The sequence below is a fragment of the Rana temporaria genome, chromosome 1, assembly GCF_905171775.1.
Source record: "Rana temporaria chromosome 1, aRanTem1.1, whole genome shotgun sequence".
Classification (NCBI taxonomy): Eukaryota; Metazoa; Chordata; class Amphibia; order Anura; family Ranidae; genus Rana; species Rana temporaria.
Window position 1 is genome coordinate 628135644 of NC_053489.1, and position 20230 is coordinate 628155873.

General features: G+C 43.9%; 1 protein-coding gene across 7 annotated transcripts in view; it reads left to right on the forward strand.

The window, feature by feature from the left end:
- ABLIM2 (actin binding LIM protein family member 2) overlaps window positions 1-20230 on the forward strand; it is a 278087-nt gene that overhangs the window by 168822 nt on the left and 89035 nt on the right. For 4 of the 7 annotated variants that reach the window (XM_040335371.1, XM_040335372.1, XM_040335370.1 and 1 more), the window contains exons 11-13: window positions 35-67; window positions 3923-4043; window positions 8953-9051. In XM_040335371.1, coding sequence (XP_040191305.1) covers window positions 35-67; window positions 3923-4043; window positions 8953-9051 — 253 coding nt within the window. The remainder of the gene's footprint in view (window positions 1-34; window positions 68-3922; window positions 4044-8952; window positions 9052-20230) is intronic. The other 3 variants (XM_040335375.1, XM_040335373.1, XM_040335376.1) reach the window with 3 other exon arrangements.

Sequence of the window (20230 nt, forward strand, 5' to 3'; positions counted from 1 at the left end):
TCACTAATCTCCTATTTTGTGTTGCTGTTTGCAGTCACCTCAGTTGCTCTCTCCAACACCTACAGAGGTAATTGGCCATGTCTACATGTTTGTGATTTTTTGTTTGTTTATTATTTTTGCCTTTTGCTTCTGTTATGCTGGCATTCTCATCTCACCAAGATCTCATAATTGTTATTTTATTTTATATCTGGTGAAAAAGAATCCATAGAATTCTGTACAAATAATCTGTAAATGCCCCAGTAATTTAACTGTTAATATGTTCTTATATGTAATGTGGTAAAAGTGTACTGTCAGTGTGCAAAGTTCAGTAATTGATGGCCAATCAGATTTCAGATTACTCTAATAAGATAAGTAAGCCCTGGTTCACACCACTACTTCAGCACAATTTCAAAGCCGCAGATCAGTGCAATTTGGACCTCCACTTTTACTGTGGCTTGTGACTTCATTTAGCAGACATCAAAGCAGGTCGCAGTAAAATCGCAAAAAAGATCTGCAGGAACCATTTAAAAAACTTGAGTTGCAACAATTTGCATGGTTACATTCCCGGCAATGGGGTGCGAATTGTGATGCAATTTTGAACTGTTAAATCGCATGACAAATCACTAAAGGACACATTTCCAATTGATACCCTGTGCCTCGATACCTTACTGCACTTTGTACCTTATTGTTTTATTGTTTCTCTTTTGCTGTTCGTTGGGCTGAGTATGTGAATTCTTGTTTGAAGCATCCATATTCTGTTTCTTGTAATGTCATGCAAAAGATTTTGTGAAAGAAAGGATTGTAAACTACAATATGTTATTTTTTTCTTGGGTTTGGTTATCCTTTAAGAAATACTTTTTAGCATCCTTAGAAGAAAATCTAGCACGCAATAGGCAATTAGAAGTGTGCTGAATCTGCACCACACCATACTTGGTGCATAAGAAGCTCCCCATTGAAATTTGTCACAAGCCCAGGAGATCTAGGAATGTTTTTAAGCATCAAACAAACTATATGTTTGATGCTTAAAGTGGAGGTTCCCCTAAAAATCAACTTTTAAGATTAGATTGATGCTCATTTTGTCTAGGGGAATTGGGTGTTTTTTTAAAAACGAAGCAGTACTTAAAGTTTTAGAGAGCAATCATCTCCGCCGCTTCTGGGTATGGTCTTCGGGTATGGGCGTTCCTATTTGATTGACAGTCTTCCGACAGGCTTCCGACGGTCGCACCTGTCGCGTCACGAGTAGCCGAAAGAAGCCGAACGTCGGTGCGGCTCTATACTGCGCCTGCGCACCGACGTTCGGCTACTTTCGGAAAATCGTGACGTGATAGATGCGACCGTCGGAAGCCTGTCGGAAGCCTGTCAATCAAGAAGGAGCGCCCAGACCCGAAGACCATACCCGGAAGCGGCGGAGAAGATCGCTCTCTAAAACGGTAAGTACAGCTTAGTTTTTTAAAAAAACTAGCCGATTCCCCTAGACAAAATGAGCATGAATCTAATCTTAAAAGTTTATTTTTAGGGGAACCTCCACTTTAATAACATCAACCATATATGTACATACATACATTATCTCACAAAAGTGAGTACACCCCTCATATTTTTGAAAAAATGTTATTACCCGTATATCTTTTCATGTGACAACACTGAAGAAGTGACACTTTGCTACAATGTAAAGTAGTGAGTGTACAGCTTGTATAACAGTGTAAATTTGCTGTCCCCTCAAATTAACTCAACACAGTCATTAATGTCTAAACCGCTGGGAAACAAAGTGAGTACACCCCTAAGTGAAAATTTCTAAATTGGGCCCAATTAGCCATTTTCCCTCCCCAGTGTCATGTGACTCATTAGTGTTACAAGGTCTCAGGTGTGAATGGGAAGCAGGTGTGTTAAATTTGGTGTTATCGCTCTCACTCTCTCATACTGCTCACTGGAAGTTCAACATGGCACCTCATGGCAAAGAACTCTCTGAGAATCTGAAAAAAATTATTGTTGCTCTACATAAAGATGGCCTAGGTTATAAGAAGAGTGTCAAGATGCTGAAACTGAGCTGCTGCGGTTTAAAAGGATAGATTCCACTCAGAACAGGCCTCGCCATAGTCGACCAAAGAAGTTGAGTGCCTGTGCTCAGCATCATATCCATACGTTGTCTTTGGGAAATAGACCTATGAGTGCTGCCAGAATTGCTGCAGAGGTTGAAGGGGTGGGGGGGTCAGCCTGTCAGTGCTCAGACCATACGATCGTGTATATATATGGGTATATATATGGGATATATGGGTCCTAAAAAAAGTAAATGTTTCAACATTTTTGTGCAGATATGTTATGCTATGTTAACCTTCTGAGCGGTATTCCCGAGTCTGACTCGGGGTGAGATTTTTGGGCTAAAATCGGTAACCCCCGAGTCAGACTCGGGCTCGCCTCGCTGGATGTACAGGGAGTGTTTACTTACCTTGTCCCTGGATCCAGCGATGCCACCGCTGTGTGAGCGAGCGGGACCTCGCTCGATTCACACAGCGTCCTCCTGTGCCGCCGATCTCCGTTCCCTGCGACGTTACGACGCACGGGGACGGAGAACGGCGCCAAATTCAAAAACGTAAACAAACACATTACATACAGTATACTGTAATCTTATAGATTACAGTACTGTATGTAAAAAAAACACACACCCCTTGTCCCTAGTGGTCTGCCCAGTGCCCTACATGTTCTTTTATATAATAAAAACCTTTCTTTCTCCCTGCAAACTGTAGATTGTCCATAGCAACCAAAAGTGTCCCTTTATGTCAAAAATGGTTTTAGATCAGCTAAAAACAGCGATAATAAATTATAATCACTTGCAGAATTGTGCGATAGCGATTTGTGGGGAAATTCGTCATAAAAAAAATAAAATAATGACGACAATTCTGCAACTGAGCAAATTTCAGTGATTTTGATTTGATTACATTATTAAATAATTTTTATTATAATTATATTATAATTTGTTATAATTATTTATAATTATTTATTATATTATAATTTATAATTTTGTTTTTAAAAAAATATCATACCCGGGATGCCTATTAGAATCTTGTTTGGACAGATTTAAGTGAGTTATTCCTAAAAATTACAGACCTACAATATAAAACGCCAAATTTCCTTGCAAATAATGGTACCGCTTTCAGCATGTTTTTTCTGAAAGAATCATACCGCCAGGGAGGTTAAAGGAGAAGTATGGTCAAAGCTTTTTTGGCCATACTTCTGTTGATGACAGGAGTGCAGTTCGTTCTGCACCCCTGGACCCGTTTTCAGCCGACAGCGGGCTAAAGCCTTTTAAATGTGGATGGCTTAAAGGGGTTGCCCCCGTTTTACTTACCTCACCCCTCGAAAGTCCCGGGCGCGTTCTCATCATCCTGTTCGGTTCCCAGCCTGGCCGTTGATTGGCTAGGCTGGGCGGATTGATAGCAGCACAGCCATTGGCTGGCGCTGCTGTCAATCACAGTGGATGACGCGGCGCGCCGGGGGGCGGGGCCGAGTGATACAGTCGGCGGCTGTGGCCGCCGCTGTATCACGGGAGCGCGCTCGCAAAAGCTTTCCACCATGCGAGGGAGTTCGCATGAAGGTGGAAAGCTTTTACAAGGAGGAGCAGAGACAGCCGCCGAGGGACCCCAGAAGACATGGATCAGGGCCACTCTGTGCAAAACGAACTGCACAGCTGAGGTAAGTATAACATGTTTGTTATTTTTAAACAGAAACAAATCTTGCCTTTAGTGTCCCTTTAAGACAGAGTTCATTTTTAAGGTAATAGGTCAGGAAGCTTGACATTTTTAGTGGCTTACTATGACATATGAGAACCATCATAGCACTTAGAGGTTGAAATCATTGCTGGTGTGGTGGTGGAATGATTCATTAGATGATCACTATATGATGGCTTTCATGGCACACTTGTTTTATCTAATATTTCTACTCCATTCAGGGAGATCTTGACGATCGGTCACTGAAACAGTACCGAGCTTCCAGCCCGAGCTCCACCGGCTCCGTAGGATATGGCCGCTATACCCCAACATCTCATTCACCTCAACATTACAGCAGACCAGGTAAAGTAGCAATGAATTGCTTTTATCTTGTTACATTTTCATCTCTGCCACTTATGTACAGAAAAGTGAGATCATTGTTACTCTCTGCAGTGCTTATATTTTCAAGCTCTTGTATAAGAAAAAATTAAATCATGTTTAAATAATGAATGTACATTTCCAATGCTTCTCATACCAGTCATAACCTGGACAATGCAAACTGAACATATAATGGGAAATTTCAAAAGCAGAAGCTAGGTTCAGGTTAAGGTGTCAAAAGGATCCATAGATCCAGGCTAAATGTATATGTACATTTTAACTGTTACTAGATTTTAGCTTGGCTATGCCATTCATGAGTGCCCTTGTTGGTTAATGAGCCAATCACATTAAAGAAAACCTATTGCATGCATAAAAACAAATTGAGAGGCTACTACAAGTGTCAGATGGCAGGAGCATCTTGAAGGGAACAACATTTTCCCTTGCTGCTCTCTGGACAGGTAAGTAGTCACCCCATTGTTTTACAGGGTGCATCTCACAGACTTATTTTATGATAGCGCCAGGGTCGCGTTAGAGTGAACCTCACATGTCAATGGAAATTCTGCTTATCTTGCAGCCTTCCACCCCCTGAAAAAGACACACATTTTATAAAAAAATAATTAGAAAAAAAGCCAAAATGACATCCCCGCTAGGTTCTGGCCACTTTGCCTGGGCCATACCATGGAATATGGCCACTCTGTCCAGGAACATCTTTTTGCAGGATTTTGGATCCTCAGCTTTCACAGGATCCCATGGTGAGGTTGAGTGACCTCACCTTAACCTTGGCAAAGTGTCTGTAATCTGTGGCCAGGCTATAATATTAATATATTCTAAATTGGAATATATGCATTATCATGGCAGTAAAAGATCAGACAGAAGCTAAGATGGCACCTCCCTTGGCTAAAAAGAAAAGCGATAATTTACTGTAAATGTAAATACATTTTTGTAAATTAATCTTTAAAGAAGCCAACATTGACCTCTAACTGCAGGAGCTGTGGGGCAATTCATGTTTAGAGTTTTCAGCAGGAGTTATGAGGTTCTCTAAGTACATCTCTCAGCAGCTCAGCTCCCTCTCCCAGCAGCGGTTCAGCATCTCAACTCCCACAGTTGTACTCTATCAGCAGTGAATTAACAGCTCAGCTTTTATTTCTTCCCTTTACCAACATTGACTCAAAGCGGAACTTTAGTTGTTTTTTTATCTTTCCATCTATTAAATCTTCTTCCCTTGTTGTTTTAACTTTGGACAGTAAAACATATTTTTTCTGCCAGTAAATACCGTATACAGCCCACTTCCTGTTTATTGTCTGGTCATTAGCCTAGGCTTATAACATCATGCACAGCTCTCTCTCTCACTTGTCTGAGAGTTTGACAGAAAAAGGAGGAGGAATGAGTCATAAGAGAGCTGCAGAGCTGGAGGCGTGTGTCTGTGTAACTCCAGGAAGTGAACAGGCAGCAGCTTTAGCTGCCCACAGTTAAAATGTGTCAGAAACCATGAATCAGACCGAGACAGAAGTACAGTTAAATCACACTTGTTTAATACTAATAATAATAATAATAATAATAAAAAAAAGATAATCAGAGTAAGCGTAGTCAAAACATAGCCAGAGTTCAGGAACCGGCTCGGATACTCAGACAAGCCAAAGGTCAGGGAGCCAGAGATGAACGTAGTAGGTGACATGCATACAATGTGTGAGATCCCACCACCGGAATTGTGTATCAGCTTACCAGATAGCAAGCCTTTGGTGCAGTTGGCTATAACCCAGCCACGGCCTTTAAATCCCCCGGGCTAAGATTTCCAATCAAAAAGACAGCTGAGGTTTGGAGTTGATGTATAATTCCGATTTAGGACACCCCACAATTCATCAGCAACCACAGTATATCGATAAGCGTAACCCAATCCGGCTCACATATAGACAGGAGAATAGAAAGGGACGCAATAGCGTGATATCGTAGGTATACAAATTTATTTTAAAAAAGTAATGTACTTACACTTAGGCAGTATAAACACAGCATTAAACAGATAAAACAAGCCGGCCGGCTTACGGAGCCCTCCTCCTAGGCGTGGTGACGTCACTGACGCTGCCTCCAGACGCGTTTCGTCCTATTGGACATTCTCAATGGGGGATGTCCCCCATTGAGAATGTCCAATAGGACGAAACGCGTCTGGAGGCAGCGTCAGTGACGTCACCACGCCTAGGAGGAGGGCTCCGTAAGCCGGCCGGCTTGTTTTATCTGTTTAATGCTGTGTTTATACTGCCTAAGTGTAAGTACATTACTTTTTTAAAATAAATTTGTATACCTACGATATCACGCTATTGCGTCCCTTTCTATTCTCCTGTCTATATGTGAGCCGGATTGGGTTACGCTTATCGATATACTGTGGTTGCTGATGAATTGTGGGGTGTCCTAAATCGGAATTATACATCAACTCCAAACCTCAGCTGTCTTTTTGATTGGAAATCTTAGCCCGGGGGATTTAAAGGCCGTGGCTGGGTTATAGCCAACTGCACCAAAGGCTTGCTATCTGGTAAGCTGATACACAATTCCGGTGGTGGGATCTCACACATTGTATGCATGTCACCTGGTGCATTGAAAAATCAACATCTTTACATGCGAATCAGCCTCTGATCAGTACAGTGTTTTTGTTTCTGCTGGAGAATCAATCCAATATCCACTACTACTTACACTACCTGTGGACTGTTGAACTATTATATTCACTTTTTGTTATTTGGCGCGGCTTTTTATATTGTTCATTTTTCTTGTCATCACACGCTAGCCGCTGCCTATATTTGTAGTGTTGTGTTAGCGCGGTTTTTTAGTGTATATATGAACGTAGTAGAACAGCAAGCATGATCAGGAGCCAGAAGGGATGTCAGCCAACCAAAGTCTTCAACAGGAGCGCAGCAGAAATTCTCTGTGATGTTGACCAAGGTGAAGGCAGAGAGCAAGTGAACTGGAAGGCTTAAGTAGGCAGGACTGACGAGCTGGATCATCAACAGGTGAGTCACTGTGGGGAGATAGGAGCTGGCATTTAGCAATTAGCCGACAGCTGAACTGCCAGCTCAGAGAAGAAAGAGCTGAGCCCAGCCCTGACAAAATGATTGCAGCCAGGCTCAGTGGAGGGAGATTCCTGCAGCATATTTGACAAGTACAGAATCACAGTATATATAAAATAATATGCAAAGGAGTTGGAGGGAAGCTTCAGAATGGCAAAGATGTTTTTATTACAAATTATGTGAGAGGACTGCAGTTCCTCTTTAACAACTCAGCTCCCTGTTTCAGCAGTCACTCAAAGTTTACAGCAAAAGCACTGAAGCCCTCTGAGGCCCCGTACACATGTCCGAGGAACTCGACGGGCAAAACTCATCGTTTTGCTCGTCGAGTTCTGTGTGAAGCCGCCGAGGTTCTCGGCGAGCCAACTTTCCTCATTGAACAACAAGGAAATAGAGAACATGTTCTCTATTTGGCTCGACGAGGAACTCGTCGGCTTCCTTGGCCGAAAGTGTACACACGCCGGGTTTCTCGGCAGAATTCAGCTCCGATCGAGTTTCTGGCTGAATTCTGCCGAGAAACTCGGTCGTGTGTATGGGGCCTGAGTCCTTCTCTCAGCAGTTTAGCTCCGTCTCTCTGCAGTGATCCAACAGCACAGCTCACACCGATCTTCCTCCCACCATTGACTCAGCTGCCTTCTGACTTACAAATCTCTGATGTAGACACAGATTGAGAACTCTGTGAAAGAGAGCTTTTTAGCAAATTATTTTGTAGCTTCCACCGTGAACTTTGAGAATGAATTGCTTTACAGTACCTGTAGCTACTGAGGTAATTGGGGTTTTGTTATAAAGCTCATTAACTGCTTCTTAAAAATATACAAATAATAAAAAGTCCACAGCCTAGCCACAGGTTCGCAGGTTCACTTCAAAGTATGAATTGTACATGTGAGAGGAATACACTGTACAGTTCTAGAGAAGAGTAAAATCGGGGAAGAAAACTCTTCTCACATACTTTACCAAATCACATTATTAAAAATAAAGAATAAAAATAAAAAGGTTAATTTAAAAGCGGAATGTAATTTTTTCAAAAACTATTTTCAACATAAGGAATTTTTTGCAGAAACGGCAAATTCAGGAAAATCTACTATTGGGAAATAAAAAAAATCACTATAATAATGAAAACAAATTAAGAGATGGAAACACTTCCACACGAATGCCTCGTACACACGTACAGGATTTCCGACAGGAAAAGTTCCTGTCGGAAATCCAGAGGGGAAAGCCGAGAACCTGCTTGGTTCAGTCTTTCCCGTACACACGGTCGAGTTTCCCGACAGGAAAAGTGCAATTGGCCGGGAATCCCAGCCGTGTGTATGCTCCATCGCAGTTTTTTATAGGAAAACTGCCAAAAACCGCCGGGTAAAAGTCAGACGGTTTTCCCGGCTGTAAAAAAAGAGAACTTTTGGGCAGTTCTCCCATCGGAAAACCTGCGAGGAGCATACACACAGGGCCGGGATTCCCGGCCAAAAGCCCGTTGGGAAAACTGATGGTGTGTACGAGAAGTATAAGAAGTAATCCATGATATTTACAGCACCATACAACAACCAGTCAGTTTGATGTCCATTTTTTCCCAGTGCCCCCCACCTGATTGCCTGCGTGAATACCTTGTTGGTTTTAAGGAAAGTTGTTGGTTCTAAGGAAAACATAATTGTATTTCTTTGTACTTGATTTCCATCTCATATCAACAAAACTTGTGTATGGAGAAGGCTCTGCATGATCTTTTACAACGAGTAAGCTGCAAAACATTTGCTTATTTTATTTACAATGCTTTGCAATTTATCTGTTAGTGCATGAGTTCCCCCATGGAGCTAAAACCATTCTTTTAATTTCCTTTTTTGTTGGCTGATCAGTTGGTACTGATCCTTTTGGTACCAGCAGCTGCACATCTCTGTCCCAACATACAAGCCCCACATCTACATTAAGGCATCATTACATCCCTTTCTTCAAAGGTAAGGACAGGAGTGCATCTGTGCTGTGATTCCTGTAACTGACATGGCGTTGGTTCAGATTTACTGTTCTTCTGGTTTTTCTTTGTGGCAGCATGAACACAAACTATTTTATGTTGTCCCCTTTTTTTTTTGTTATTGTTTTATGTTTGTTTTTTCCACTCATAACCTGAAGCAACATCTAATAGCATTTACAAATGCAATCTCTAATTTGAAATGATCAATGGAGGTCTTATTCACACTTAAACGATCCTTTGCTTTGCATTACTGCACATGTGTTACAACATTAAGGCACGCACTAATGTGTTGCATTAAAAGGGGAGTGCACCCTAACACTAAAATCTCTTAGGTAGATTCACGTAGAAAGGCTTATATTTAGGACGGCCTAGCCTGTTTAGGCTACACCGCCGTAAATTAACTAGGCTAGTAGTGATTTTCAAACCACTTACCTGCTAATCTACGGCGGCGTAGCCTCAAACGAGCGGGCGTAAGGACGCCTAATTCAAATGACTTGGAGGGGGGCGTGTTGTATGGAAATGAGGCTTGACCTCACGTTTTTTGACACTGCGCATGCGCCGGGCGACTACATTTCCCAGTGCGCATTGCGGCTAAGTACGCCCTACGGGCCTAATGATTTCGACGTGGACGTAAACGTCGTAACTCCCGATTCGCGGACGACTTGCGCAAACGACGTAAAAAATTCGAACCTCGCGGCGGGAACGGCGGCCATACTTTAACATTACTAGGCCACTAGAGCATAGCTCTAACTTTAGGCGGCCTATCCCTTACGGAAACAACGTAATTCGGCGGCGTAGGCCTGGCGTACGTTCGTGAATCAGCGTATCCCCTCATTTACATAATCTACGCCGGCCGCAATGGAAGCGCCACCTAGCGGCCATCCGAAAAATTGCAAGCTAAGATAGAACAGCGCAAGCCAGCCTATCTTGGCTTTGTTTAAGCGTATCTCTGTTTGAGCATACGCTTAAACGCCGGCGTAGATTCAGAGTTAGGTCGGCTTATCTACTGATAAGCCGGCCTAACTCTTTGTGAATCTACCTAATAATATCTACAGGCATCCACGATCTAAAGGCCCATACACATGATCCAATTTTATGGACATAATTGTTTGATTGTCTCCATCAGACAATTGTTGGGTGAATTAACGAAAACAGAAGTTGGCTGTTCATGCTCACCAATTGTTGGGCAATAAATCTGTTACATCGGTTTATCCGATCATGTGTACCCAAGTCCGCCCAACTAAAATCCAAAGTACCAACACGCATGCTCGGAACCAATGCTAAACATCAGACAACTATAGCAGAAGTTGCCCAAAGGGTGGCGGTAAAGAGCTGAAAAAACACGTGGTTTGGTGAATGTTGGCTGAAAATGTTGTGCCGTGTGTATGCAGAACAAGTTCACCGCCAACGCCCTTCGGACCAAAATCCACGGAAAAGTCGGATGGAAGTCCGATCTTGTGTACGAGGCTTTAGACGAACCTATCTAGCCCTGTAAAGACTAAATCGCTATACATATGTTTTCTGAAGCCGATCCTGTCCAGTCCCATGCTGAGCTGTCAGAGTCGGCTTCACTGTGTAAGTGGGTGCAGAGGAGGCAGCCGACAAGGGAAGGCCCATAGTAAGTCTATGGGTGACGTCTCTTCCCATTCATTTCCCAGACGTTGTCGGTTGTGTCCTCTACAGAGCTTCCGCCGCTGGAGACCAGAGGGGCTTCAAAAAAGGTATGTATACTGATTTCTTCTTTACAGGGCTAGATAGCTTAGTCTTAGATCGTGGATGCCTGCAGATGTAGCAACTGTGGAAATTGGTGTCTTCTTTTTTTTTGAGGGGCACTACTACCCCCCCGGACAGCCAGTGGCACGGTACTACTCCCACCTACCCGGCACATAACCTATCTAGGTGGCGGGCAGTGGATTGTGGGCAGCGGTTCCGGTGACCTTAGCATGGCGGGCTGCGAGCAGCAGCTCTGGTGTCCTCCACGGTTTTCCTCCACGGCTTCAGCCATGCGTATCCTCTCTCCTCCTTCTCCTACCCATCCAATAGGATCGCCTGACATTTTGGCCAATCATGAAACGGACCCTCTTCCTGATTGACAGGGAGGAGATTTAGTGTAAAAATAGCGAATATTTATTTGCTATCGTCACACAACTGGGCAGGCTTTGAACGCAGTGCTTTGCGCCACAAGCTTACCCTTTTTTTAAACCTATTAGAGCCTCTGGCTCTGATCCTGTGCTTCAAAAAAACACTCCCCCCTCCCTATTGAAATCCATGCATCCGACGTCCTGTATGTAGATAGGGGGGGCCGACACATGGATAGGGGGGGGGGGTGGTGCCCATGCACCCCTAATAGATGGGCCGCCACTGTGTAGCAATGTTAGTGTAGGGTGGACTTCCTTTTTAAAGCCCCCGTTTCATTTTAAATGGGCTGCCAACACATCACAATGATGAAAAAAGTGCATGGCCCTTGCATATCATATGGTATATGCTTTGTGATGTGCTGTAGTGCAATGTGCATTGGGTTCTACTGTACAGTGTAGTGGGGTGCTATTCACAATGAGCGGAACAGCAGTGCACTGCACATAGAGCAGGTACTTTGCCATGAATTCACAAGAACATGAGTAGGCAAAGTGACCACTTCCCACCCTCCTGCTTATGCCTTTGTGGTTGTGTTTCATTCATTTATTTATACACTGTGGTTGTGATTTATCACATACCTGGAGCGCTTATCACCTATTTAGCTTGTTTTTTCCTTTCTGTGTTATGTGAACACTTTTAGATATAGCTGCCCCAGGTACAATCTGCACACTATTTTTTCATATTCTGTTTACTCACAGTAGCGCATTGGAATTTATTATTTAACTTCTATAGACAGGTTTTTTTTTGTTCTTGAACCACAGTCAGTGTTGATGGGGGAATCTCTCCCGTGGAGCCATTGTATTATAATAGCGGCTAGCAATAACTGCATGTACTGTAAAACCCAACAGGCTAGTTGTACCAAAGTTAATCGATTGATCAAATTGGGTACAATCAGCCTGCCCATACATGGTTCGAACCTCGACCAGATTTGAACCGTCTACAGTATGGCTGACTTAAAGCGGGGGTTCACCCAAAAATAAACTTTCTTACATTAGCTACATCCCACCAGCATACTGCTAACATCTGCAGTATGCTGTTTTTTTTTTGTACTTATCGTTATAGAGCCCTTGTTATCCGGCTCCGATCGGGGGATTACTTCCGGGTATAGGCGTTCCTAAGCGAAGAGGAGTTGATTGACGGGCTGCTAAAGCGCGTCACACCTTCCGAAAATACCCAAAGTCACACTCAAGTGTTTACGGCGCCTGCGCAGTCAGCTCTACACGGCAGGCGCCGTAAACACCCTCGGAAAGGGTGACACGCCTTAGCAGCGGTCAATCAACTCCTCTTCGCTTAGAAACGCCCATTCCCCGCAGGATTCCCCGCTCGGAGCCGGATAACAAGGGCTCATATAACGATAAGTACAAGAAAAAAAAAAAAACAGCATACTGCAGATGATAGCAGTATGCTACAGCTAATGTCAAAAAGTGGATTTTTGGGTGAACCTCCGCTTTAAGACTCAATGCTCCAGAATAGGAAAAGAGCAGCATAGGAATGCAGGAAAGATAAGTATCATAGGAAGGGATGGTGGCCAAAGTGACAGGTTTCCAAAAAGGAATTCTAGTCTGTTTATGGGCAGGCTGGTTTTACAGAAGTTGATCTCTCAATCAACTTCTGTACAACCAGCCTGTTGGAAAATCTTCACTCCATCAGTGCCACCAGCTATAGCCAGTAGTGCTGATAAGTGTATTCTGATGACTCCATGGGAGGGATTCCTCCATCCACCTCGAGTGTGTGGATAGGTGAATTAATCCTTTTTCTGCCGTTCAACCTGCTGGTTGAAAAAAAAAAAGAATCATTTGTGGCCTGCTTTAAACTGAAAAAAATAAGTTAAAATGACTGCCATTCACTATGTTATTTTATTTTTGGAGGAGCAACTAATATGAAAATTCACCTTTAAGATCACTTCAATTTTAGGTATGTGATCCAAAATGTGCAGCAAATGGTCAGATGTCATTTTTATAATAGTTTAACTGTAATCAAATCTGATTGGTCGCTGCTCTCTGCCATGTATACTGCTTTGATCAAGTGGATCTCCAGCCCATTTTACTTTATTTTGTACAGCGTGGGGTAAAGTAGTAACCTTGGTTAGCATTTTTTCTCCTGTATCCTCATTGGGGAGCCTTTCCCCTGCATCCTGTCCCAGTAAGGAGTGATTTTCCCAAAGGAGACACAGACAGAAGTAAAAAGCCTTCCCATTTTGCCTAAGCTAGACATAAATAAGCCCCTGGGCATCTGCACCAACCTATCCGCTGCTTAATGCTGATTAAAGGCAAAAATTATGCGGAGCAGTGAATTCTGTCATATAATAGGAGCTGAGCTACTCAGCCGAGATGTGTGCATGTACAATCCAGAGAATGTTACTGCATGCTCCAGTCTGTAATAAGCCAAAAGCCCATCTAATCAATCTGCAATTTACTGATAACAAGGAGAAGCAAGGCAGATCGATTGGATCAACTACTTTGCAGGAGTAATTTTTGATTATACCTAATAGAGGCATGAGGATTTGCATGAAATCCCCCATCAGGTCATGCCTATCGGTAATTCCATTTTTCTAGTGTAATAATTTGGGCCATCCAGCTTGTACTTATTGAGGCATAGTGTTAGGAAATCCTAGTTTAATAAATCTAGGCCCAGATTCACAGAGAGCAAGGCGCACATTATGCCGCCATAGAGCAAACACTGTACACTACGACAACGCAGCACAGAGAGGCAAGCATTGCCTTCAGCAAGCCAGTGCTCCCAGCGCTGCGCCAGCGTGGCGTGGGTTTTCGAAGGCGTACGCCGGCGTAGGTGGAAGTGGGCGTGACCCCATGCAAATGAAGCGTGACCCCATGCAAATGATGGGCCGAGCGCCAGACAGGTAGGTATCACGAACTGCGCATGCGCCGTGACGTGGACGCATGCAGAGCACACCCCCCTGCGCCTGCTCACAACCACGCCGGCACAACTGCCTAAGCTACGCCGGATCACGCCGTGAACATAACGTACGCCCAGCCAGACACACGTCCAACGCACAATACGCCGGCTTGTGTTCCCTGGTGCAGACCTGAGCATGTCTGTTGCTGGGTTGCACCTCCTTTATGGGGAATTACTTTACGCCGGACGTACAACTTACGCGCATCTCGCAGGGCACACGCACATTCGTGAATCGCCGTATTTCCCTCATTTGTATGTTTGAATAGCTAATCAATGGGAGCGGCACCATGCGCCCAGCCTAAATGTGCGCCCACTCTACGCCGGCGTAAGCAAGCTATGTCGGCGGGGTGTAGCCTGTTTTTAGGCGCATGTCTGTTCGTGGGTCTGGCACACAGATACGACGGCGCACATTTGCACTTACGTCGGCGTAACTTGTTATACGTCGGCGTAAGTGCTTTGTGAATCTGGGCCCTAGTCTCCAAATTTAAAGGAGTAAAGCTGGTATGCCTTATTCCCATTATCATAGGATCCCTGTCAAGACTGTTAGCGAAGGCATTACTACTATGAAGGAAGGTGGAAATTTTGTCTGAGATGTCGCCTTCTAGTTGGGGCATCTCACACTGCCACTGAACTGAACAGCAGCTGCAGGCAACCTCGTCTGTTAGGATAGTTGTGAGATGCCCCGTACACACGACCGGGTTTTCCGATGGGAAAACTGCGAGGAGAGCTTTTGGCCGGGAATCCTGGCCATGTGTATGCTCCCTTACAGTTTTTCCGACAGGAAAACTGCCAAACCGGCCGGCAAAAAAAGAGAACCAGCTCATTTTACCCGTTGGGATTCCCGAAGGACTTTTTCCCGTCGGAAATCCCGAGCGTGTGTATGGGGCAAGAGATTTTCCCTCCCTCTTACCGAGGTGGATATGATATTAATGTGGAGTTCTGGCAATTTTTTTTTGGTTTTTTTAAAGTCAGCAGTTACAAATACTGCAGTTGCTGACTTTTAAAATAAGGACACTTACCTGTCCAGGTCGCCTGCGATGTCGGCACCCGAAGCAGATCTGTCCCTCGGCTCTCGGGTGCAGGCGCCACCATCTTCGGTAAGGGAATCAGGAAGCGAAGCCTTGCAGGCTTCACTTCCTGGTTCCCTACTGTGCATTTGCGAGTCGCGCTGCGCGATCCCACTGGTCCCTTCTGTCTTCTGGGACCTGTGTGTCTCCCAGAAGAAAGCCGGGGGCATTGATAGCCGAGGGTAGCTCGGCTATCTATGCCCAGAAGTACCTGTATTAGACAGGTATCTGCTCCCCCCTCCCCCTGAAAGGTGCCAAATGTTACACTGGAGGGGGGGGGGGATTCCGAAAATCGGAAGTTCCATTATTGGGGGGAACTCCACTTTAAAGTATTACTTATGGCCCATACACAAGATCCACGATAATCGGATCATTAGTACAGAGCTTTCAAGCGCCGATCACGACATTTCATCTGATATTATTAGATTTGACAAACACGAAAATTTTCCTCGTATGATACCAGATCATACAATTTAGTCAGTACAGTTGTCGTTCGAAAATACAACACACGACATCACTTTTTTTTTTCTGTCGTACGAAAATTTTCGTGACTTTAGTAACCTATTCAATTTCTACTTGCGACTATTAAGCGAAAAAAGTCAGACGATCTGTCGTCCGATTTTCAGATCGTGTGTACGGGCCATAAGGGTAAAACATTTTTTTAGTTTTGGATAGAATGGAGAGGTATTAGTACACCTGTCAGATTTAAATTTCAGTGCCCCCGTTAAGGAGATTCACCCTCTCTATCTGTCCTGTTTACCATTATCATTAAAAATAGAAATGAAAAGAAAATCCCAAATGTAATTGAAAGGAAATCTTCAATTGGGGACACTAGTGACAACCAGGGATTTCCTCATGTTGGTGGTATTTCCTGTCACTTCCTTTTTTGGCTGTTGGACAGGAAGTGGAGAAAAATCTCCCCAATGGGGCACAGAAGGCAACAAAAAAAAAACCTGATTAGGTTATAACCCTCCCTTACGCTAATCAAAATGAAAAAAAAAATGCCTTTTAGTTCTTAAAATGCCTTTAGAGAAGGGTCTGGTTCTAATGCCGCGTACAGACGGTCGTTTTTTGTGATAAAAAAAAACGACGTTTTGAATCATGAAATAAAACAAAGTTTTTGAAACTTCATTTTCAAAAACGACGTTGCCTACACACCGTCGTTTTTTAAAATGCTCTAGCAAAGCGTAGTTATGTTCAGCATGTACGACGGCACTCTTTTCCATTGAAGCTCGCTTCATAACTTGCTTCTGAGCATGCTTAGTCATTTTTCAGAAGACATAAAACGACGTTTTCCCCACACACGGTCATTTTAAATGACGTTTTCAAAAACGTCGTTTTTTTTCATCACAGAAAACGACCGTCTGTACGCGGCATAACTGTTTTTTGCCATATAGAGTTGTAAGAGATATCCCATACTTATTTTGCACAGGCTGAAATTCAGTCCCATCTTTGACCAATATTCCATTATGGTTGCTTCTGATCATGAAATGTGTTCATCTTGCATGACAATTATGTTGAGATCCATCAGCACAATTTAATGTCTGCTGCACAAATTGTGTTCCTAATTTTCACAGCAATCTATAAACCTTAGAAATGTCACTGCACTCAATATTGATCGTAGAAGTAAATGTAAACACAGGTGACATTATGACATTATGTTTTCATTGTGTTTCTTGTTCTTTGTTGAATTAAACACTTTACATTCGTTTCCAAGATCTGTTCTTCTATGGTATGCTGTTATATGCAAGATCTTACATAAGTTATTTTTTGAAAAACTGTGTAGGGATTAAAAACATCTCACTAAAGAGGGAGTTCACAAATACGTATTAGATACACATTTAGCAATAAAACAAATCTATATTGTAATCTGTAGTGGTTGGGTCCACAAAGATGTACATTTTTTTCTTTTTCTTTGTGGTAAGGAACTTCCATCCTAAACTGCTGATAAAAACAGCGATTTTCAATTCAGAGATGTTTTCCAAGCTATACCTTATACCAGGGATCCTCAAACTACGGCCCTCCAGCTGTTATAGAACTACACATCCCATGAGGCATTGTAACACACTGACATTCACAGACATGACTAGGCATGATGGTAATTGTAGTTCCTGAACAAATGGAGGGCCGTAGTTTGAAGACCAATGTCTTAAACATACACTAACAAGCCTTATGTGGGGGGTTTTTTTTTGTTGTTGTCGTTCTAAGGCCCCTTCACGTTGTCACGTACCTGGTTGTGGAGCCCAACGTGCAGGGAGCGGCCTCTCGTAAGCCTCCGACTCAGGAGCCTCTGGTAGAGCAGACAGAGGGTCAAAAGTCCGGAGGGGCACAAGTGCCTGATGGTAAGCTGGGTGGCGGACCGGAAGTGGCAGCAGGCAGGTGTAGAGCAGGTCCAGGCAGGATACCAACAGCAGGCAGGAGCGGAGGTGTGGCACTTGTGGGCACAGGAATCAGGCAGGTGTGTAGACCGGACCAAGCACCGGTGAGTAGATCAGGAACCAAAGCAAGTCCGAAAGAGTAGTCAAAAGTCCAAGCCGAGTCGGTATCACAGGCGGGCAGATAACAGAACCAGGGGTTGAGCAGAAGCGGTAGTCAGACGAAGCCGGGGTCGCAGGCAGGTTGCAGATAGAGGAGGTCATAGGAAGCCGGGTCAGGTAAACGGAAGATCAACAGGTACAGTAACAGGTGCAGGTTAAACGCTGTAGACCGGTCAGCAAGATGGAGAAGCACCAGACTGTTTAAATAGCGTCCCTTGGCGCCAAACGCCGTCACCGCGCACGCCCCCGCCGTGCGCTACACGCACGCTGCCGCGCGCACCAGGCGCATTAATGCGCGCCAACGCGCATGCGTCGGGGCAGGATTTCCCTGCTGCTACTATTGGTAGCAAAACCTCTGGATCGTCTTTCGTGACACATGCTCTGTGTAATAGAAATAAGATGTATTCAAATCCAAATAGCTTACACATATACACTGATCAGCCATAACATTGTCACCACCCACCATAATATTAGGTAGGTACCCATTTTGCCACCCAAACAGCCCTAGTCCATTGTGTCCCTTTCTATGTTCTAAAAAACCTGGTTGACCCTGTCTGTTCCCGTGTCCCACTTAGTATGTTTACCACGGTAAACATGGCTCCTGAGCTCCCACTCCCCCTCCCTCCCTGCCTGTCAGCTCGGGAGTCTGTGACATTACTACTGTGAAATATTGTAATCTCCTCTCTTACAGGAAGATATAATGTGCAGTATTTGTGTTTTTTTTATAATTGTTCTGCAAAACATCTTATTTACAGCACCGCTGGGTGCTCAGGTTACCTCCTGCTGCTCTCCTCCTCTCCTTTCGGCTGACATCAGTGGGGAGTCTAGGCCCTCCCGCGTTAGTGCTCGAAGCGGGGAAGGAGAATTCCGGTGCAGTGTCATATTCTGCTGCCTATCCTAGAATGCTGTGGAAGTCACGTGACGGGCAACTGCGCATGCGCAATGCGCTCCAACGGCAAATGTGATGCGTTCCAGGGGATTTACGACACTACCCTTCAGTGAACCATCACAATTTGTCACGGAAGGGACGTATTACCATACACGGAGCGGGGGGAGAGAGAGAGAGACCCATTTACAAATGGAGATATAGAGATACTGAAATACATTCAGAGCGAGAGAGAGATGGTGTACATATATTTTATATAACGGAAGTAATGCACATAGGGGAGGTAATCCCCTCCCTGAGCCCCGGTTCTCTCTCAGTATCTATATCTGTATCCCTCTCTCACTCTGAATGTATCTACGTATCTCTATATGTCTATTTCTCTGTCGCTCTGAATGTGTGTCTCTCTCTTGGTCCCCCCGCTTTGTGTATGGTAATACGTCACTTCCATGACAAATTGTGATGGGTTCACTGAAGGGTAGTGTCGTGAATCACCTGGAACGCATCACATTTGCCGTTGGAACGCATTGCACATGCGCAGTTCACCGCCACGTGACTTAGGCAGCATTCTGCGATAGGGAGCAAACGGTGACACTACACCGGCAGGTCACGTGAGCGCTGCAAATATGGTATTTTGAGGAATAATTAAAAAAAACACACAGATAAGGCACATTATAGCATTCTGAAAGAGAGGGAAATACAGGATTTCTCAGTGGTGACTTTGCATCCACTTTAAAGGAAGACAGGCCTTGGCCTTATATCAGCTACTGTGGAAGCGTAATTAAAGATTGATCAGCTCTTTACATTTAAAACTTGATCACCAGTTGCTCTGTGAACCCAACAATCACAGATACAAGCCCTTAATAGATGTTTCATAAAGCCATTACTGAACCTAGTACTCCTTTACTTTCCTGGCTTTGCTATTGTAATTGCATTGTTAATACTTCTATTGTGCATTTTTACACGGCTCTGCTAGATACAGATAATTGCTGGGTGGATCCTAATGAGTGGGGTCTTCAGCAGTTACTGTCACTTCACACCTCCCTTGATTTCAGGACTGCAGTTACAGAAATGTGTAGGTGGAATAGGGGATGAGTCAGACTGTCAGTGAGATTTTATTAAAGTCTATGTCCTGAATTATTTAGCCACCTACATGTAATGTTAGAAATCAACTTTACTTGTATATTTACGTGTATTTCCCATCAATTAAAAGACAAACTTTATATAAAACTTTTTTTTTTTTAGTTCTGGACAAAGTGAAGAAGTCATATAGCAGGTTGTGTCTCTATTTTGGAGATACACGGAATAAGATGGGAAAGCTCTCCAATGATGGCACAGATTGTAAATTAACAATCTTTAAAAGAGTAGTATGACTGAGGCTTTTTTGGACATACATCTCTTGTGGGTGACAGAAGTACAATTACTTTTGTTGTCCTGTGACCCAGAGTCACCTGAGTTATTGGCCACTATCAGCTGAGGGGTTAGAGCAGACCTGGGCAAACTACGGCCCGCGGGCCGTATACGGCCCGGCGGACCTTTTAATCCGGCCCCCGGGCAGTGTTGCCAACCGTCCGTAGAATTACGGACAGTACGTAAATAAAAGGCACGTTTTCCCTGTTCGTAAAA